At 40.1% G+C, this 22,636-nt stretch overlaps 1 protein-coding gene and 1 long non-coding RNA gene across 3 annotated transcripts in view; one reads left to right on the plus strand and one right to left on the minus strand.

Moving 5' to 3' along the window:
* The window catches only part of RASGRP1 (RAS guanyl releasing protein 1), a 46,855-nt gene extending 40,295 nt beyond the window's left edge, over positions 1–6,560 (minus strand). Inside the window, exons 1-2 of one of the 2 annotated variants that reach the window (XM_064512434.1) lie at positions 6,444–6,560; positions 3,103–3,272 (exon numbers count right to left, since the gene is read on the minus strand). In XM_064512434.1, coding sequence (XP_064368504.1) covers positions 3,103–3,175 — 73 coding nt within the window. In that variant the 5' untranslated portion in view covers positions 3,176–3,272; positions 6,444–6,560. Of the gene's footprint in view, positions 1–3,102; positions 3,273–5,875; positions 6,015–6,443 lie in introns of those variants that run through there. The other variant, XM_026093943.2, reaches the window with a different exon arrangement.
* LOC112979612 (uncharacterized) overlaps positions 6,055–22,636 on the plus strand; it is a 39,624-nt gene continuing 23,042 nt past the window's right edge. The window contains exon 1 of the long non-coding RNA XR_003258223.2: positions 6,055–6,187. This is a non-coding gene — a long non-coding RNA (uncharacterized LOC112979612). The remainder of the gene's footprint in view (positions 6,188–22,636) is intronic.

Here is a 22,636-nt window from a genome sequence, read left to right on the forward strand (position 1 = left end):
TCTTTTTCTCCACTGCCCTATTATGACTCCTCCTTCTTTCCATATAATCACTTTTTCATCTTTAAAAAGTCATTGTCTACTCCACTTATATGTCAGACTTGTCTCTCTTTTCTAAGGCAATCAAATGTGACGTCTATATTTGCTCTCTGCAGCTCTCCTTGTCAATCCAGACCACAGCAGTAGCAGCGTCCTGTAGCTACCTGTAATCAGCGGGTACAACAGCACCACTGTAATTCAAGCTATTCTGTCCACATTCTAGCATCATCTCCTGCCCAGCACTGTTGCAGACCCACAGACATTCACACAGACAGTCTTTCCTCTCCACCTTCTTATTCCAGGTTTTAGATTACCTCGGCAACCTGAACAGACATTGTCTTTCTACACATCCTGGAATCCACTCACAACATTGTGGTAAAGCTTAGCCTTCTCATTCATTGCTTCAGCTTAACATGACCCCCTTTCTCCTTTTTTTCCTCCCCTTATCCGTACTGTAAGATAAATAATTTGCACTTGTGTTCTTCACATTTGTAAATTTGTGTTGATTCTAAGACCTTCCTCGTTAGGCCCTCTTGTGATAATCTCTTCATATATGGCAGGATGCTGCCAGCTTACCCATCCGCACTGTTGTTAAGGGCAGCCTTTCTTGCACATTATTTGTTTTTTCCAAACTTGTGTAATCAACTTCTAAAAAATAAATTCAGCTGTGTTCTTTATATACCAATAAATATACATATTCATAACTGTACAAATAACATTAGCAAGTGCAGTACAGCATTAACATGATGCACTATAAAGTATACATTCTGAAATGTGATGCATCATCAGTCTGTATCTACCACACATTGTTTTACTTAACCCTAGACAGCAAATAAATCAAGGGCTTTTTTCAGTAAGTAAACTAAAAATATAAGAAGCAGCACTTCACTTTTGGGGGGGGGGGGGAAGGTGGGTTTTCCACATTTTTAATACGGAAATAAAACTTGATCACTAAATGGATTTCTAGAATAATATACAAAAGAATACATGTCAATATGTTTGACAGTCTGAAGAGACACAATCTCAATCTGAACAGAACTATTAGAGTACAGGGTAACAGTTCCACTTCAGTGCTACGCAAAGAAAAAAAAAAAAGACTTGCTTAATCATTCAGTTTACCTGTAATCATTCAGCAATTTTGGGGTTCCCCCCCATCCCGAGAACTGCCAGATTAAAGTTTTTCCACCTCTTCCTTTATTTGCACAATAAAATGAATATATTTTGCAAAATGCTTTAGCTGGTAGCTAAAACCTTCTTTAAGCAACTTTTTTAAGTAGGTTATGTGGTTGTACCAGTTGTAAATTACAATTCATTTAAATACTCTACTGGGAAATTCCAGCATATTTTAAGAATCTACATAACGTCATAGAAGATGTACACATACAGGCAATACCATGAATTGCCCGGTGAAATAGTCAAAGTTTCTACAGTATAAATCATAATTCTAGCAAACATCAATAACCTTAAGATCATGGTGCAGATGCATTGCAACTCACTTTGCCAGACTTAAGTACCACTTAACAGCACTGGATTATGGTAAATTTTCTAATTTAAGTATGAACCTCATCAGAAAGATTCACATGCATACACAACTGAACTGGACGTGTGCAGTTGCTTTTCTTTGTCACCTTAGTCCTCATAACCCATGAGTTCCCAGGAATCTGAGAACACAGCCAGATACATATAGTTTAAGTATTAAAAAAAATTTTAAGAATAAAATTAAGCCAATAAAACTCCCATTCAGGAAGTATTTGAAGACAATCACCACAATCATTTACTAGGTTTTCATAATGTTACATTTATAACCCTTTCTTTACATAATAATATGGATGCAAATTAACATTGGTCAGGTAGTCACAATACTAAAACCATATATGAAGGTCTTACATGTACTTTAGATCTCGTCTCATACACAGCGAGCCAAAACTTATAAGAATATTAAGCAAACTTTGTTTAAGAATCAGGGTTTTATAATAATTCAGTGGATATTTCCTTTGTAATAATTAAATGGGGGAGAAAAGCTGAAAAGAATCAAAACGTTACTGAAAATTGCACCTTTTATCATCTCTTCTCAGACATACATTTCTCTGTACATTCTATGAGGTTTAAAAGTAAAAAACAAAAATGCTTTCAATGGGTATCAAAGATTAGTCATTGTTTACACAGCATTTAAGTGCTACTAGCACGAGATCAGCACTATGCATTACTATTTAACTCAACGGATTAATTATTTTAAGGGTGAGCTGGAGTTCAAGTACAATTATTGCCTAAGGACAACTCTGCAAGTACGACATTACAAACTATGCCCTGGGGATTAACCAGTTCATAGCATTCAAGTACACTGCCGTAACAGATGCATTACTGACAAGCAATGAGTTCAGAACCCTTTTTCAATACTCTAGCCTTTATTCCTTTCTTAAAGCCCTTCAGTACTACTATATTTTAACAACATAAAGGAAAAAAAAAAGCTTACTAATGAAAATATCATTGAAAAAAAAGAGACCACGAATATAGGGTTCAGGCAACAATCACACTTGTCAATATATTGAAATTCTGGTAGAAGATGAATAACTGGTAAGCTCAAAAAAATACACAGTTGTGAATTTTATTTGGATTCTCTCTTTAGCAGCGAGGCAATTTTAAATCTGTACTGATAAAACAAGAAGCAAACCAATGTTATTTCACCTATCTTGAAAATAGCTTTCTCATTTTGAAATGTATAACAAACATTGTTAACACAAATGATCTGAGAATATTACTACAAAATGGAAAATACAATGACTACTTGTTAAAGTTTGCCAATTTGTTACTTAACGTAACAACGAAAAACCCAGCTGAAATAGAGATGATTGAGTTATGTTTTACTCTCAAAAAAAGAGAGTAACTGCTCTAAACTCTTAGCATATATTACATATATAAACATATCCACATCTCCATAAAATATGCACTGTCACCTACAACATACATATTCCTCAGTTAAGCCTGTTTCACTAGTAAGTAACATAAATGTAGCCAGGACAGAATTATACGCATACAATATCATTCTAAAAACTTCCAGACACTCACCAAAAGACTGAATGCAGGTCTCAAGAAGATCTTCCAAAGTGGCCCCTTTGGCTAGGTGCCCTAGCGGCACCATCGTGACCTGGGCAAGATTTGAAAGGCTGGGACAGTGACTGATTTGCTTCAGTTCAAGCACTGCTTCAGGGGCAGTGCTGCATCCTTGGGCAGGTTGCCTAAAAAGAAAGCACAGTAGTGAAGTAAGTACAAGAAAAGCAAGTGGCAAATTTTCACTGCATGGGAAGGGAGGAGAAATTTAAAAGGCAATTAGCTCCCCAGAGCTAGGTTGGTGAAAGATGTAACCCTCCCACTTAATAAGTGCAAAAAAGAGATTGCTCAGTAAATGATATTTTTCCTACTAAAGGTAGCTTGTAAAACACAGTTAGCTACAGAGCTCTTTGAATGACCTGTCATATTACCAGAACTCGTTTCTTTGCTTGGGAGTCATGTTTACATTAAGATTTCAGCACAAGTATTGGAAACCTCTCAAACTGTATATGTAGGAAATAATCTAACACCACACATTTCTGTGCCCACGCCAAAGTAAAGAAAAAAGAAATGTGTAACTATAATCAAGTGTTACACGATTGGGAAAAGACAGGCTAGCTTTATTAACAGTAATTTTCCAAATGAAAGTGAGCACTCAAAATATCAGTGCAACTTTACAGTGGAGTATTTTACAGTAAAAACAGAAAACAGAAACAGTAGGTGAATTTGTATCCATTCTATATCGTATGCTATCATTTCCTACTAAGTTACTTTAGGAGCACATACATGACTGAATTAACACCTTTAACAATAAAGCTTTACACTTTTAAGAGACCAAAACAAAGCAAGCATCTAGTTTTAGGCTTGTATTTTGCTTATATTATAAAAATCTTAGATGCCAAGAGTGTTTATATTTACAGATAACATTCTGTTACTGCATATATAATAGCCATACTATATAAAATTATAAGTATATACAGCGTCATAGAGTATGAAGAGTGCTGAAGCATTTTCACCTGCACATAACAAGAACCACTTCAAAATCTTACTTGAGAGTATAATCACATACTTCACACAAGAAAACAATCTTTCAGTAAAACTGGGGTCTATTCCAGGGACAATTTACACTCCATGATCTCCCTAAACAAGTTACTCCAGCATCTTTAAAAGGAGATATTTAAGGAAAAAAAATAAAAGATTAGGGGATAAGCTGAAATCAGAGGTAGCTGAAGTTGTTGGGAATGGAAATTTACATGAAGGTAAAGTATAAAGCTCCTTTAATACCATTTCTTATAAATTCCTAAGGGAACTACTTTTGTTTAGACATTTCAGGTGCAGATATACAGACCCTCATACAGCTTTTCTTTGACAGAATAGTATACAAGACTTTGTTAATAACAGCCCTGGGAAGAAAGTGCTTAGAAATTCATCCAGTGTGTAACTGCATATTACAGATAGAGAAGGTAAAGACACAGATGTCCCAGCATGGGCATTTCTGGAGGAAGCTGGAAATATGTATGCCTAATGAAGACAGACTGGACCCTACCACATCTCAGTGAATTTCAAGCCTTGTCTTAAATTTCTATTTCATTTCAATGTTGTGAAAGCCATGATGTCACTTACAACCCACACTGTCCCCAGGTCTCTAGAATTTCAAAGCCAGGAAAACACAGGCCTGATTCTGCAGAGGTACTGACCACTCCTCATCTCCTCTGCAGTAATTTGACAACGGCTATTGAAAGAATTTTCTCTTCCCTTTCTCTCTGTTTCCCTCTTAGCTTTGTGAATTGACTTCCTGTTCTCAGACAAGAAGGGCCTAATGAGCTTTCAGAGTTCTCATTTCATAAGCTTAAACACCTCTCTCAACTTTACTCCCAAGCCTCTTCAGTGCAGGGCACAGGATCCTAGCAATGCAACAGGGGTAGAGCAAGAGTTACAGAAGCTATTTTAGGTCTTGGCAACAACAGAGTCAGCACTGAACAGTGTACAAAAATAAAACTGTTCACCCCCCCCAAAAAAAAAGCTTACAGTATCACTGTGGAGGACTTAGCAACACTGTACGGGGAAAACTCAACCAGCGATACATTAGGAAGTAGTCATTCATTATAGCAGAACCATTTGCACGAAAGAGAAAAAAATGTGAGAAAGTATACATATACATACATATTTTAAAAAAAAAGTGCGGGGGGGGGGGGCAAGGGGAGCGCCCTGGATTTCCACTACACGGTATCTGGGGCAGGGAAGAAAGCACATAGCGATGCCCGCCGGCTGCGGAGCTGCCCCCAGGGCAGCCCGGCTGCCCAGCCCGGCCGCCTCCCGTCCAACCGCCGGCGGTGCCGGCCGGACGCCGCAGGTAACCGGAGCCCCGGCGGCCGCCCGGCAGGGCCCGAGCCGCCTCCCTCACCTCCCCCCCCCCCCCCCCCCCCCCTTCACGCTTTGAGCGTAACTTGAGGCTCTTCTCGGCCCGTACGGACTAACCCCGACGCCTGCTCGGCACAAACTTGCGCTGAAAGGGGCGAAATCCTCCTCCTCCTCCTCCTCCACCCCCACTTTCTCACTCTTTCCCACCTGCGAGGAAACCGGCCGGCTCCAGCGGAGCCCCAACCGCCTGGGACTGCCGCCCGCCAGCCCCGCTCCGGGGCAGCGCATCGCCCCGGGCACCCCGCGCTCCCAGCCGCGGCAGCGGTCGGCGGCCGCAGCCTCCGCCGACCGCCGGGGCTGCCCGGGCACCCCGCCGCCTAACCGCGCGGGAGGCGCGACGGGGAGAGCAAAACGGCAGCAGCGAACTCACTCGTTTTCCTTCCTTTTCCCTAAGGTTCCCATGTCGGCGCCGGCCTCGGCTCCGCCGCCTGCCTGGCTCTGCCGGGAGCGGGACTACATGGGGCGCAGGAGGTCTGGGGGAGCACGGCGGCACCGCGCATCGCCTGCTGCCGCCGCGCCGCTCCTCCGCTCTCGTCAAGAGGAGCCTGCAACCAATTCAAGCGGGGCAGCGGCAGCGCCGGAGGCAGCAGCCACCCGTGACGAGCGAAGGCGAAGATCTTATCAGCAGAAGGAAGTACTGAGCTACTGGGCTGCTCTTCTCTGAAGCCACCGGATTTACCAGGTACTGAACCACGGCCTCTTGCTCACAATGCCTGGGTCTAAAACAGCCGCAGCATTTTCCACGGCACAACCCCGGCCCTGCAGCACAGCCCCCTCCTTTCTGGGTAAAGCCCCCCGCCGGCCTTGCCGGCCAACAGGGCTCACGCGTGTCTCACACCACCCCTCCACAGCAGGGCCGGCGGCGGGCCTGCCCCGGCCCCGGGTCGTCCCCCGTTCCCCCCCGCCGAGTTGGCCGAAGAGAGCCGCTTCCGTGGCACCTGGGGGAGCTGTGTCAGAGGGGCAAGCGCAGCGCTGCGCTTCGGCAAAACTCAAGGCGCTTCAGAAAACAGAGCTGCTCCCTCGGGCACAACGACACCCTGCCGCTGCGCGCCCCCTCCCCCCGACAGCACGTGCGGCGGGTGGGGTGGGCGGGGCCGCGCACGTGCTGATTGGCTGGCTCGCCAACGGCCGGCGGGGTGCGGGGGTGCCGCCCGCCCGCCGGGTCCACCTTCCTGCGCCGCCACCTGCCGCGGGTTGCGGTGGGAGGCGGTGGCGCGCGGCGGTGCGGGCTACCTCCGCCTTGTTCAGACTGCCGGAGCGGTGAAGAAAGGCGACGGGCGCGCAGAGGGATGAGGCCACCTCCTTTCCGTATCAGCCCAAGATAATATTCATCAAAAGTAGAAGAGAGATCTTGATTTTGAAGAAGGTGCCCTGGTTGTTCAATTCCACTGCTGCTTCATCAGGAACGTACTGTCCTCCCTGCATCTCAGTTCTCTCGGTAACATAAGTACTTAGAAATCAATGTATAAATGCTATCGAGATACCTACATTGAACATTTTTATTTTAAAACCTTCATGCTTAGCTGCTGCCTTACACTGCATCCAGTTTAATCTTACTATTCCCTAAGCAGTTGCATTTCTACTTATTAACTGCCCCATTCTGAGCAATGTAGTGTCAAGCTGCAGGCCACCCTGGGCTGGAAGTCAGAAAGTTGGCAAAAGAGACCTGCATCTCTGCTGCAGGGCCCCACCGAGTATGGAATCTCAGATTATGAGGGAGTGACAGGCTCAGTCCCTCACAAAACATGGTCGTGGACACTTTCCTGTAAAAAGAAGGGATGGTGATAATGCTCTTCACCTATAACGTGTGTATGGGGTTATGTGTAAGGTTAGAATACTTACCTGGGAAGCTGGGAACATGGGTTCGGTACCCTCCCCATCACCCAACTCCCAAGCTGCCAAGATGAAGGTGAAGCTTGGTTGAGGAGAGTGAGCTATGCAAACCTGACTTTTGCTTTGCAGAAGACCTCCAGGTAAAAGAAGAGAACCCTACGTACATCTGAAAATCACATTAGTGATTCATTAGGTGACCATTCTACTGAGTCAGTATTGAACTCATTCAAGTATAGAGCTTGAAGGTCACTGTGATTTATGAAGCACAAGCACATTGATACAAATCCAAGGCCATGGCTCATGTGATCTGTGATATTTTCTGCAGAAATTATGTTGTTAAGCCAATATGGTTGTCTAATTCAAACAAGTACCTTCCATCTATGTTTGCTTTTTCTTTAACTACCTTTTCCTTGAGAAGTTCATAAGCATGCACATGCACACACACATGCGCACACACACATGCACAAATGAGTTTGACAGAAAGAATGCTCTCTAGCTTTGTGGTCAAAAGTTAGTCTATATGCAAATCTTACAACACATAATCTCTCTTACAAAAATACAGTTGTGTTTTATATGTCCAGACCTCACTCTGACATACTGATTCCTGAATGTAAATTCTTCAGATGAAATGGTCCCTACTGTAAAGTAGATTCACACATGTTTTCTGTCCCCAGATGATGGGAGATTACATGCTCATTGCATCAGAGATTTGCTCTGTGGAAGAGCAAGATGCTGCTTCTACCAGTAGATGACTACTTCAAAATATAACTTAACGATCCAAAGTAGCCACACTGACGGAGTGATTAGGAAGATGGTGCCTGGGATGGGCCATGTTGCCCCTGTGAGACATGACAGATGAGACATTTTTATGCTGTTGTGCTAAGACCCCTGGAAAATCTCACAGCAATAGAAAGTCACAAATTGGATTTACTGTCAGAACTGACTGAATGGACCTGGCTTGCTGCCTCAGAGCAACCCGGACCTTTGAAGTTCTATTATACTCCAAGATGTGCCTTTCTTCCTCCATGGTAGTGGGAGTCCACAAAACCTAGCTTGGCCTTGAAGTGGAATAATAATAATTTTCTTAAGCTGTTCTTTTATATCTACATTAAGCTGATTTATAATGCCCTGCTCTCTTTCCTGGCTTCACATTCCTACTCTTTGCAGTGGGCTGACTAGTAGAGCTTATACAGCCATGCAGTCAGTTGCATATGAGAATTAATCCAGGTTTAAAAAACAAACCAACTAAAAACAATACATTTTCAACCACACCATATCAGTTCTTTCATTCATTTCACCAACCACTCCTATTAACTCAAGTGTTGCCACAACCAAACAAAAGAGCATGACCACACATTTTGCCAATAGTTTTCACTTTGATCTATTTAAAGCCATTGTGAAATGACAGCCTCACTATGAAAGCTCTTGGATGTCCTTGTGGATTCATGAATGAGAAGGTTCCTTGGCATTGACAGAGTATACGCTGGGTGGCAGGGTCAGTAAAGAACATTTGAAAGACAAGCCAGACATCTAGTGTAGGAAGCAATTCCTGGAAGGGAGAAAACAAGATAGCTAGCATATTGGGAAAAAAGAAGACATCATGTGGAAGCTATGAAGAATCACTGTTGGATCAATATATGTTAGGCAAACTAGGTTATAGTCAAAATAGCTGGGTTTAACAAGTTCTCTTCAGTTAAGGTCTTTTGGCAATTGCACATGAAAAAACTCTTTCATCTGAGTTGTGATAAACCAAAAGTGTGGCTATCTTGTATGAGTGGCTGCTGGGAATAGCAGCTCTGTTTAATGTATCATCATCATTGGAATGTACTTCCTTGTTATGATGAAAGTTTGTAGCTGTTAGAAGAGCTTTTCCTGTCTTGAGTGTTGATTTCTGTTACAGCTAGTAGAGTATTTCTAGTGTGTTGTTCCAAGCCTGGGTCATAACTTTTGATCAAGATGATCTAGGCTTTGGTTGCCTTCACTAATTCATCAGAAATTTCTATTTTTAGAAAATATGTGTAGTGTTAGTGAAGGTTTTGGACAGATAATCCTGGTGAGGTTATTAGACCAAGGTAATTCTCCTGATATACAACAAAGTGCCCAGGAATGGAATATTCCCATCTCCAAAGCAATGTGATGTACAGCAGTGTTAGTTTTTGTGACTTTATCATAAGTATCAGGATAGTAGTGTCAAAGGTGAAGTAGTAGTTCTTTTGATGATGCACGTTCTAGAGTGACTTTTGGACAACTACAGCTTTCATTTATAAGGGGAAGGCAGTAAAACTCATCCTCATGATTGCAGAATGAGATCTGAAAGTGTGAAACTGGAGGATTCAGGGAGTGGATAGCAAATTAGAGGAATGGGATTTCTTTTTTGAATTTCCTTGGCCTTTAAGTCAGGTTGAAGATAACTGAACTCCTTTTGTTTGAGTGCTTTGGGATGTCAGTAGGGTACCTGTGAGGTAGCAGCTTCTGCAAAAAAACGAGGAATTGAGAGCACTTAGTAGCCACTGCCCCCTTTTCTTTAAGGACCCTATCTTTCTGCAAGTTATATGCAACATGTCTTACAAAGTTAGTAATTATGCCTCTAACAGATCTGTCTATATAGTCTATCTCTATATTGACATTTCTTCTGCATAGGCTGCTTCTGTTAAACCTTTCAAAGTCCATCAGTAAGCCCTGAGCCCACCCTAGCTTTGCTGTGAGCCACAGATGTGCAAGAAACATGCAGGACTCTTGTCACTGAAAACCAATTAATAAGTCCAACCAATGGATAAAATAATTAAGGCTGGAATAATTACTTGTATCTCTGCTGAGAACCTAATATGAAAGAAATGCTATGCTTTGCTTATAACTTCAAAAGAATACAGCTAAAACATCTGCAGCTAAAGGATGGATGGATAGATACCATGCTTCCAGCTGAAAGGTGGCAGGAGTTTCTGCTTTGCTTAGATTCCATTTTTAGCCTTGGATGGAGCAGTTTAGAAGGAGCATTTTAAACCCCTCACCAGCAGAGAATAAGTGATATATGACTGATAGTAGAGAGAAAAGCTGTGCTCTCAACATCTGCTAACTTCAGTACCTTCAGTATGTTGAGGACTTTATTCATACAAAGTCAACATAAATGAATTGACTGTCCAGGTGTCTTGGGACACCTTGAAAATATATGGATAATCATTGCTTTTAGAATTGAAGCTAGAAGACAAATCAAATACATCTGATTTTCCTTTATCTGTATACCTTAAGCACAATGGAAGACAGGGGCTCTCCATGAAAAATGTGGAGAACCTGTTCCAATGCTTGACTGCTTTCATGGTAAAAATTCTTTTTCCTTAAATTCAGTCACGTCTCTTCTTGTGTCAGTTTATGTCTGTTTTTTCTTATACTCCTACCATGCACTGCTGGCTTCTCCTTCTCAGTAATCTTCACAGAAGTGTTAGCAGTTGGCTATCACATCCCCCTGAAGCTGTCTCTTCTCCAAGAAGAACAAGCCCAGTTCCCTGAGCCCCTCCCCACAAGTGCTTCAACTCCCAACAATCTTAGTGGCCCTATGCTGAGCTTGCTGCAATTTTTCATTGTCTTCTTGTGCTGAGGAACCCAGAACTGGATGCAGCATCTAGATTCAGTCTAAAGAGTGCTAAGTACAAGGGGATAATCACTTTGCTCAGTGTACTGGCTGTGCTGCTCTGAATACTGCCCCGGATGCTGCTGGTCTTCTCTTCTGCCAGGCACACTGCTGGATTTTGTGCAGCTTGCTGCCTGCCAGGAGCCCCAGGTCCTTTTCAGCAGAGCTACTCCGCAGCCAGTCTTTGTGGGGCATTCTTCCTTCACCAGTGCAGGAAGTTGTCCTTGTTGAATTCCATAAATTTCCTTTCAGCCCATTCCTCCAGCCTGCTGAGGTCTCTTTGGATGGCAGCCTTGCCCTCAAGTGTATTGACCTGTCCTCCCAATTTGATACCACCCGAACACTTGACAAGAGTGCACCCTGTCATCTCCTCAAGATTGTTGATAAAGATGTTAAACAGGAGGAGTCCCAGGATAGACGCCTGTGATACTCATTACCAGCCTCCAGGTAGAGTACAACCACTACCTTCTGAGTCCAACCACTCAAACAGCTTTTTACCCATCTAGTTGTCCACTCATCCAGACCCTAATATCCCAAATTGAATACAAGAATATTGTGGGAAATAGTGTTGAAAGTTGAGAAGTATCAGCATCCGTAAATCTGTCTACCTTTTCGTGTTGTACTGGTTGGTCTAATAAAAGACATTATCCTTACCCATAGCTCTTGTCTTGCCTATGTCTTTAAACCATGGCGGTTACGACAGTGTTACCAATAAGACGTTATATGTATGGATGCCACTGGAAGAATATTAAGATTGCTAAATTGTGTGATTGAAAATTAGGAGATTCGTTTGTCTCATTGTATGGATGGCAACACTGCCTTTAACAAGATTTTTTATAGTACCTCTGCTTCATTTAGATTATAGTGTGGATGTATAGTAGGGGCAAATAAGGAGGCATACTGGTGGAAATTTTTGTTTTGGACTGCTTTGGTTACAGAAGTCAGATGGCACATAATGACTAAGGAAAGGCAATTGTAGAAGAGTGATCTGATGACTAAGACAATTAAAAACTGCTTGTGAAACTTCGAGGGGCTGCCCTAGAGTCTCTTACCTTTGAAGTCATGATGCTGATAAGAGCTTTCTACATATCTATTCATTGATTGTATTCCTCAGATTTTGGATGCTGACTGTGCATTCTTTTATCTGAATTGCGGAAATCTGAGTATTCACCATTGCAAATTAAAGGCATATATTTTGACCATGTAAAGCACTGGATAATGCTAATTAGTTTTTTGGAGAAGAGTCCAAGTTGTCTCATCTTGAACACCGTAACTTCTATGACATTTCCTTTGTACCTCTGTTCCCCATTTGAAATGGGAAAAACAATCTCATTGTACTTCACAAAGGTCGTGATAAAGTCTTTTATTGACTCATAGCTGTGTTGGTGATAATTACTTAGGAATACTCTGAAAATAAATGTATTTGTGCTTGTGAAAATACTCATATAGTCCAGTGATGCACGCTATACATTTTGAGTGCATGACTTTGCAACCTAGCTTAGAGGTTCCACATTTAGTCCAGGAAATTTGACAAAGATACATGGACATATGCATCAGTGCATCATGATAGGTATCAGTGTATCTCATGCACCAGTGAATACTGTACTCAGGATGTGCTGCAACACCAGTATCTGAGTGCATAGGAGCTCATGTGCATCCCACTGTATTTTTCAAGGCTCCTGAGTCTGCAGTGCCCTGACTGGGATTCCGAGCAGAGACAAATCCCCTCAAAATGACCAAATTTCCCTCCTCTTTTTTTCCTGTCCAGACAAACCTTACATGAAGAAAAATTGGATATGTGCAGGAAAATTTAGGTAGTTCATAATTCATAATTTCTTACTCTTCTATTTTCACCCTGTACTCTCAAAAGGAGTTAGAAGTCATCAAGGGGTCTAAAATTCATTTTGAATAACTGTGCCTAGGTTTATTATTAGTTTTTTGTACAGATAAGTTTCATGCAAACTTCTGATGGACAACAGCCTTGCACTCTTGGCTATTCAATCCTTAGCTAAAAGATTGAAGTTGCTAGATTTTGTTTTTTCATCTGGAAGAATTTAAATAACAATGGTCTAAAACTAATTGTTCCAGTAAGAAGAGCAATAAACATTTATCTTGAGAAACATATAAAAGTAATATACAAAAAGAGTGAGTCTGGTATGTTAGAAAACGCCACTAGCTGGTACTCATTCTTCTGAGTAGAAGCATACTCTGAGTTGTATGGCTTTGAGGCACAGCCCTACAAGTAATACTGTGGCCTTTCTACTGATTAAAGATTTTGATGTTTTCCTGTTTAGGAGAATGCCAAAATACACTAAGCGTTGATAATCTACCTAGAAAGAAGACTTGCCTACCATGCTTTAAGGTCCAGCTGTTTCAGAAGTAGCACACAGTGGGGCTGTCTTTGAGGTATTTTATTATGACATTGCAATATACAATGAAAGGTAATGATATTGCTAATTGAAATCTGTATTCTGTATCAGTGAAACCAAAAGTACGTTTCATTCTAACATGGGGGGAAGATAAAAAGTATTTATTGTAAATGAGTCAAGAGCTGCGTCATCGTAACTCCTAGTCCCCTACAGTAGCCCACAGCAAAATATTTTTCCTTCCTTTTGGTATTTCAGAATTGACAACATATCTACTGTTTTGATTCAGGTCATCAGGATGCTTATACGTGGATGCAATTTACCAAGTGATTTTGATGAGAAGTGCACAAAAAATGAATCTCCTTCCCTTCCTCTCTCCCCCTGCCAAAACCCAACCCTGCTGCAATACCTTCTTTCTTAAAATGCATGTGTATAAAAATGGAAAGATAAGGTGAAAAAGATCTGGTGCCCTTGAAAGAACTACTGTCCAGAGAGGTTGAGACCCAAGATACAGAAACAAAAAGCGTAACAGTGCTACTAAGAATGCTTCTTTTTGGTTCACCATCTGCTTTAAAGGATCAAAACAGCTACTTAAACAGGATGTAGATAACATCATCCCAAATGTCCCTTTGTAAACATTTTCCAAGGACACAGTAGTTAGCTACTTCCCTGACAGGATATCTCTTGGTCAGCAGCAAAAGGCAAGACAGCACTCACTAGAAATATAGAAAGTTTATTGTTTTAACCTTTCTAAGGTGGTTTCATAGATAAATTGTTGTGGATGTGGCAGTACATTTGAAAGAATGACAGAATGAAAAACAGGCTCACAGAAGGGTTTTTTTTTCCCGGGTTAATGTAATAGTTGCTCAAAAAATTTAGCAAATAGCAGCTAAAATTAAAGTCCATGATCCTGCAAGTTGGAAAGAAATATAGATATGTGATTGCTATGTGGCTTGTTTCAGACAGAGATGCTTCAAAATTTCCCAAAAGAGTGGGCAAAATTTAATTTTGCTGTTGCAGGGATGAAGGCCAGAATTAATGACTTTGCCCTGTTGCTTTCAGTGAGAAAAGTTACTGGCAGGGAGATTCTGTGAAGAAGCAAGAGTGACAGTTGAGAGGTGAAGACAGGAGGAGCTATAGGGGTTTTGGTGGATGTGGCTGTGCCAGGAGTGCTGTTTCTCTGCCCTTTGCTGTTTTTCTGATCTCGTTTACAGGGCAGGAACCTTTTCCAAGGTGATTTCACCCTGAAGTTCAAGGTAGTGCTGAGTTGAACAGAGCTCTGGATTGGGTGCTCAGGATGCAGGTGGACATCATGTGCCATAGAGGCAGGGCATATCATGTCCATATCACTCCTCCCCCAAGGGTCTCTCTTTTCTTTTACGTCATTTTACTTGTGATAATGGAAATGCTCTTTTCCCATCTAACCTGGCTGCGCTTGCCCCTTTCTCTTCTCCAGTGCATACGCTCAGTATGTGAGTCAGTTGGAGAAGAGAGGAGGTGAGAGGAGAGGGGAGGAAGATCATCTTCCCTTATACCCATTCCAGCAACCCACCACATTGTCAGTGCTGGGAGATCAGTAGGAAGCAGAACAAGGCTGAGAACAAAGGCAGGGTGGCTGCAGTTAGCAGCTGTGGCTGCCGGGGGGTTTCTGTTATGTTACTGTTCTCATGACAACAGTAAGTTGACCATCATTTAAAAGAAGACTAGTTTGGGGCTGAAAATGATAAGTTTACCAGCTGTATATACACCTAGTGAACAGAAATCTGTTCAATCTGTTCTCCTAATTCAAAATACATAGCAACTGCACTTGTCAAACTTAGGCACAACAGTTCTTTGCTAAATTTTTACTCTGTCCCTGAAGAGTATCATCAGGATAGTTCAGTCTGCATAATTCATAGAGATATTTAGAATGAATGGCAAAAAATCCTTGAAGGGGTGGGTGACCAAAATACCAGGAAAACTGCCCAGGCTCTTCACAGAATGCTTAACATGTCTATGTTGATACTGTTACACTTCTGCTTAAATGAAGGGACTGTAAGATATGACTCTCAGTGTGCTGGATTTAATGGTGACTTTGGAATGAATTATGTTGAGAACAGGATCAGGCAGATGAATGCAATTAAAAAAATGCTGAGTGAACAGAGAATTGATAAGAAACCATCTTCATTTGTAAATGTGAGATGTCAATGTTAGATGTAAATTTTGTGCTAGATGTAAAATGAATACTGGGAAAATGTCAATTACTTAGACTTAAAATCATGCAAGTTTTCTTGAACTCCTGAGATCTTTTCTTTCTCCTCCAAGTTTTATATTGCCTTATCTTCCCAGCTGAGTGTTGGTTGCTGTTTTAAAGAATGGCTCAGGGTAGAAATTTTGTCAAGTGCTACTGTCACTTTTCTGGATTAGAAATCCATTAGTATAGGATTATCCATTGCTGGCTTCAGCTTTAATCAAGATTTACTCTAGCAGTGCTGAACGGAAGGTAATTGAAAATAGAGACCAAAAATGATATTCAGTACGCACACACACACACACACACGCAAACATACATATATACTAATAGCTGTATAGTTATATAGTCTATATATATATATATATCGATATATATATATTTCCCATTAGATACATATATTGAAATACTGTATCAATAGTCACATGATTTGGAGGTAAATAAAATTGGTGCCTAAATAGGCACCAGTTCAACAAACACAGTTAAACCCACTCTTATTTTAAACTGCCTAACATGGACAGGCTTAATCATATGCTGAAAATTAATCTGGTTGAAAAGAAATCCTCATTTGCTAGGAGCTCCTGAAGGGGTAACATTAAGCGGTTCTTGTAAAGTCCTTGCCAAAGTACGTTGTTAGCTTCAGGAGCTTAGACTCTAATTATGGGTGTCTCTGGTTGTGAATATCCAACTTCGGAAACAACGCAAAATTGTCAAGATATGCTGAGCGCCTTTAGTGCCAAGATTTCTGGCAGATAGTCTACAAGAGGGTTAGGTTAAGTACCCAAAACGTTTTGTACCCTCAACTGCAAGGTATTTTTGAAATTGTTAGTTTGCAGCTTTTTTTGTTATCTTTCAATCATCTATAAAAAAGAGTTAATAGTACCTTTCTTTAACACTTGTTAAAGCCTCCAAAATCCTGTGGTATAAACATGAACAGTAAAGTCCTATGACAACCAGAAAATAATCTAGTAGTGAAAATTACAAATTCTGTCTGTAAAAGTGATTGCTTGGGCATGTTTTCTCTCTTCTCATCTACCTGTCCTATTTTATCAGTTCTTTGGAATTTTGAGGGAAAGGATTCAAGAGAACTCACAGGTTAAAAAAAAATGTTGTGTGCCTTTTTCTTTGTCAAACACAAGCATATTTTAAAGTTTAAGTTTAAGCTTAGTGCTATCTATCCTTAAAAAGTCAAATAACAGGAGGAGAGAAAAACATTGTCAGTAAATTGTGTGACTAATGAGTCATATTAACTGAACTAATATTTTTAAAGCAGAATGTTTAAATTGCTTTTAAGAACATGCCAAGCATTATTATTCTGAGGACTAACAGCATCACTTACAGAGTATTTTTTAAGGATATGGACAAAAAAGTTTAATTCCACAGCAGAGCGAAATGACAATAAAGAAGGAAAGTTGTGCTTAAATGTGCATGTAAGAGTCTACCAATATTCAAATCATTATTTTATAAGGTGCAGCCTCTTTGTATTCAGACAGGAAGGTTATTTAAGTGTTTTTTCTCTCACTCTGTGATTATGGCAATGAAAAAACAGTTCAAACTCTAAAACAAAATAGTTTTTCTAGTCTGTGGCGCGCTCAGCTTTTTTTCAGGACAGATGGCAAAAAACAGATGGTAACCACCTGTAAGAGTATATTGCTGTTTAAGATTCAGAACCTTATATATCCATTACCTCAATCAGAATAGTTTTTCTGATTTGTCTGAGGCACTCTATGTGCCTAGTATGTGTCTACTATGCGGTAGTTACTGAGGACTCAGTTTGACCCACCAGTGGGAAGCTTTCAGGTGCCGTAGCAACTCTACAACATTGTCATCACCATTAGAAGTCAGACAAGTATGTAGAAGTGCTAGACTTCTAGTTTCATTTTCATACAATTTTTCAAGATCGTGCTATGCTGATAATTGTGGTGATGATGCTCAGATAAAGAGATACAATTCTAGTATGTTTGACATGCGTCAATAGGAAGGTGTTTCCTCGTAGCTGTGTATATTGCAGAATGTATTTAGCTGTACCATATTGTAGAATATTTTTAGCTATGCCAGAAGGGACTGAAAGGGAGGTTTAATTCATTCATTTTCTTTTGTTTTCATGCTTTACTTTAACTTCTTGTATTTACTCTTACACATTTCAAGTTAATATGCAGGCACCTTTTTGAACATCACATGTGTGATGCCTTTTCCTTTTTTTTATTTTTTTCAGTCTCATCTGTGTTTGGCTCTCACAAGCCAGTTTTTTTCACAAGACAGTTATTCCAAAGTGCTCTGTGATTAGTTTATGGGATATGCTTTGAAAAACAACAAAAACTTCCCACTATGCAAAGTCCTTACACTATTTTTGACTGATTAAGTACTATGCTTTTTTCAAAGCTTTTTATCTTTTTGATACTTTCAAAAATTGCATAAAGGAATCTTATAGTTCAAAGCTGTTTAACTTCATTAAGTTACTGTCAGTCGTGTTTCTATCTCACGTTGCCCTATGGTGGTAATTTCTTATTTTCTCATAGTTTTAATGTACTTAATCCCACAGCCTGGGCCAGGTAGGAGACTCCCAGCATCTCCATTTTACTGGTGCACAATTGTTCACCAAGAATGAAGTCTGTCCACAGAGTATTTTGTATTTCAAATTCTTTAGATCCAAGTTACAACTCTTAAACCCTTGAGAGAGCTGCCTGCTTACCCTGGTGGAATCTAAAGCTGTGCTCCTGGGCAGGCTGTACAAACCCAGCAGTGCTGTTCCATGTAAGCCTCATCAAAATCCATAGGCTGTTTGCTTCTCTGGTTATGTTGCCTAAAACTCTTGATCCAGGGACTACTTAATTTTAAATATAACAGAAATGGAATATGTTCATGTTTGTTAGTTGCATTCCCTCTGCTTTAGTGATTCTTTAATTATTGAATAGGACAGAGTGAGACACCCTTCCCTTTTAAATACCCTGTAGCCTGGCATTTAAGACGTTTTTCCACTGAGACAAGGGGAGTAAGATTTGAATTTCCACAGACAGAGGAAAGAATTGAACCTAGGTGTCTCATCTCCTAGGAGAGTGCCCTAACATCTGAGCCATTGAATTTAAATACATTAAAAAAAAAAGTGTTGCCTTCTCTGGCCTTTGAAAGGAAAGTTTTAAGAACTTATCCTGAGGAAAGATTCCAGAACCTCAAGTGGGAACAAGTGCCTCCTTTCAGCAAAGGCTACTTATGTGCCTCATATGATGTAATTTAAGATACAATCTCTCAGTAGGAATTACTATTAACTAGATTAAGCTGCTTCCAGCTCAGAATGCAACCTGTTATAAATGTGACTAAGGTTCAGCATTCTGCTTCCATGGCCAGGTGCTTAAGATTGGTTGATTTATCTTATAACTTTTAGTCAATACTGTGCTCCATTGGGTTTGAACTGTGTGACATGCCCAACATCACAGAAGCAAGGTGTGGAAGAGCAAGGTACTGAACTTAGATGTCAAAAGTCCAATGCTAACTTCTTAACCAAGAGCCAGCCTTGCTCTCAAATGCTTCCTCTTAATGCAATAAGCACGTCACAAGCATGCTATGACTTATGCCTCCATCTTTCTTTGGTAACAACATCACTTTTTTGCACTACAGTTATGATGTTACTATTGTCTGAAAGTACCACTCTCTTTACATTTCTAATTGCAGTGATTATGCAATTAACTTTATCTGTATTCATTACTATAGCAACCAGAATGATAGCATTCTCTAGCCCATCCCATATAAAAGGGTCTTAGAGTTTCAGCTTCTCTCTTTCAATTTTATATATAAGCTGAGTGAATGTGTGTGACCCAATGAAAGTTGTGTGCTTTGAATTAAATAAAGGCGGCTCACATTAGTGAGGATAGAAAGCTCAAGTGTGCTGAAACCCTTATTTTAAAAAATGGAATGGAAATTTCTGAAATGTTCAGTGGGACTCAAATGAAACGTGTATCCTCTCTCCAACTTCATTGAGCTACTCTTGGTAGGGTTATCTTGCAAGCTAGGGAGAGGAGCAATGTTTGTAAAGCAGCAGCAGAACAAGTTCCAGCATGGAACATATGCTCAAATTGCCTATTTTGATGTTAGAAGTTGAATCATTGTCTTCCTTGAGCCTTAATGAGGCCTTGTCTACACTGATATTTGTGATGACAACCCCAAAACCTTGCCTAAGTGTAACATCCAAGATGGTTAACATAAATATTCCCACTCGTGAACACAGCTTCACCCAGATTTCATCTCTCTGTTTCCTCCTCCTTCCTTTAAATACAGCAGCTGGAGCTGACAGGTAGTCCAGCCCTCCAGTGTGTGTGCCTTCTGCTACCACAGTTTTCACTCTCTGAAGTATAGAGGGAATTTGAATTGTCTTTGGGCTATTGATATGGAAGTGAGACTCATAGGCTGAAAGGAAAAACTCACATGCAATGCATACATGTGCAGTTATTCTAGTTTATGATTTTATTATGAATAATACAGTATTCGACTTTTCTTCTTTAACGCCCAGCTCCTAATCTTGCATTGTTTCATGATATTCTTTTTTGTTCTTGGATTTTTTATTAGTAAATTCCTTAACATGGAGGAAAACTTCAAAACCTGTCTGAATGGGTCAGTGAGTTGTTCTGTTAGCATCAAGACAAAAGAAATATGATTTCTACCATGTGAATTTTCAGGAATCTGATGATATTTGCTTTCAGGCTACAATCTGGCATCTACAGCGGCCCCCCCTATTTTCACAACATCTGTAAGAATTACATTATCTTGAGACCACTACTTTGTGTCATATCTTGCTAAAGTTTGACAGCAGGTTCAAAAGTTATTACTTCAACACATGTACATGCACACATACACACCCAACGTGATTGCACAAGTTTCATTTCCTTAGGAAGCCGTATTGAAAACAACAGGCAAGAACAAAGAACTCAAAACTCTATCTATATTACAATATGCTATACATATTCTAGTAAGTGAACAAATCAAATATTTAGTTTCCCCAGTGAGATCTACAAGTGAAAAGCTGCGTGATCTTAAGCAGCACCGCTTACTGGGCTTAAAGGCAGGAGATCTTGGCTCCATTGTTTGCTATTAGTTTGTTGTGTAATTTTGGTCAAATTCTTCTATCTCATTTCCCCTTTTGCCTGTTTAGAAAAAAATCTGTCAGGCAGGAGCAAGCACTTTCTGCATGTCTTTATAGTTCTTAGCACACTGGTCCTCATGAAAGACTCTGAAAATCAATTCAAATACTTTGTGCAGCATTTCACTAGTTCACAGAAACAATATCTAAGGACTTCAGTAACCAGTACACCAGAAAACAGCTGCTTACAGCTATCTCGTTGAAATCTTCCTGCAGATCAGAAGGGATTTGTTTATCAACTCTGTGGACAATTTTAAATTGGATTTTTTTTCACTGGATCATTTAAAAGCAGGAGAAAAACATTTCAAATATTTATTTTCCAATAAAAATTTCATCTACATGAAGAATTAATCTAAATTATTATTTTCTTATACTCTTAAAGACTCATCCTTTAACTGTTCAGAAAATGTGAGGATCATAAGAGTGAATGGTACTCTTATTTATTATTTCTCTTTTTCCTAAATAGAGAATGAAAATTACATTGACAAATTCTGTACAGTTTTGATGTTGCCAGTGCTGCAAGTAATGGTATCAGCAGTAAAGGTTTTTAAATGAATCTTAAAGACTGTAAAAAGCCTGGCTTACTCTCTACCTCACTGTAAACAAACCACGGGACTTATCTACGATAAGATAGTAAGCATACACTGCACAATAGACTCATTTACATCAAAGGAAGTGACAGGTTTTCATTCACACTGCCTCTCTGAGATGCCATTTAGCGCTGCTTTTCTTTCAGTACAGACTAAAATAGTGGATTTGTGCCTTGGGTTTGAATGGTGATAAACAAGGGTTCTGAGTTGTTAAAAAGCCCTGCTTGGCTTAGCCATAAGGGAGGTGGTCTCATTTTGTGTGAAAAACATGTGTGCTGCTTTGGACACACAAAGCAATGATCCCCCAGAGCCTGTAGAAATTATGAGATCAGTGAAACTTGCCTTAGCCTGGGTTATCTAGTCATCATTCTCAGTTTGTTAAATCAGAAACAAGCTCTATATTGACAAAGCCATCTTCTTCCTCCACTCACTTTTAGGTCTCCGACTGCTTATGTACAGTGTGTTTATAAAGGCTTGTTTCTCTTTCAAGCACTATTCTAGAAATTTCCAAAATTCAAAAACTTCTAAGTAATTTCCCTACCTGCTTGACAATTAATCAGGATTTGTTCCTGATCAATGAAAACTATAAAAAAAGAAAAAGAACTTTGAGAAAAAGATGTCACTAGTAGATGGAGCATCAATTAACAGTCAAATACTAAAAAATCTTTGAGCTGGTGTTAACTGATGCTCTTTACAAAAAAGCATGAAACACAGCAGCAATGAGTATAGTTAAGCTGATGAATAAAGGTTTGAATAATAAGGAAAAGCACATATGTTGTCTGTGGTGGGAATGTGAGAATACCTCAGTGATCTTTCCTTTTGACCCGGAACCTGGTATTTTTGTAACACATTGGGTACTTCAAGCAAGATACAAAAAAAAAAAAAAAAAAAAAAAAAAAAAAAAAAAAACCTTTAGTTTTTACTTTATGCTCAAGCAAAGATTTCCATAATGTGTTGCTGTAGACTTTACAATAGAATGTTTTATGCTCAGGAGGGAAAAGATCTTCTCTGGAGGAATAAAGTCCCAATTAGTTGATTCAACCTTGTAATGAATGCAACTGTCATGAAATGAAACAGGATCTTTTCAGATCCTCTAACTGGAAGGGAATTTTAATTTGGGACTTAACTCTGATCCCACTTTTTTTTTTTTTTCAAATGCATTGTGGTAAACTGTGAAGCAGCACACTGTGCAAATTGTGTACACTAACTATAGCATAGTGTTTTACAAGATGTGGGTAATGTCCCTGTATACCCAAGATCAGAGCTGAAATGTCAGGAACTTGATGTCAGGGGAGGTGTATAAAATATACTGCATAGATAGTTTCTGTAACTTAGATATATGACATTTGTAGCCAT

This window comes from Dromaius novaehollandiae, chromosome 5 (genome assembly GCF_036370855.1).
Source record: "Dromaius novaehollandiae isolate bDroNov1 chromosome 5, bDroNov1.hap1, whole genome shotgun sequence".
NCBI classification, from domain to species: domain Eukaryota; kingdom Metazoa; phylum Chordata; class Aves; order Casuariiformes; family Dromaiidae; genus Dromaius; species Dromaius novaehollandiae.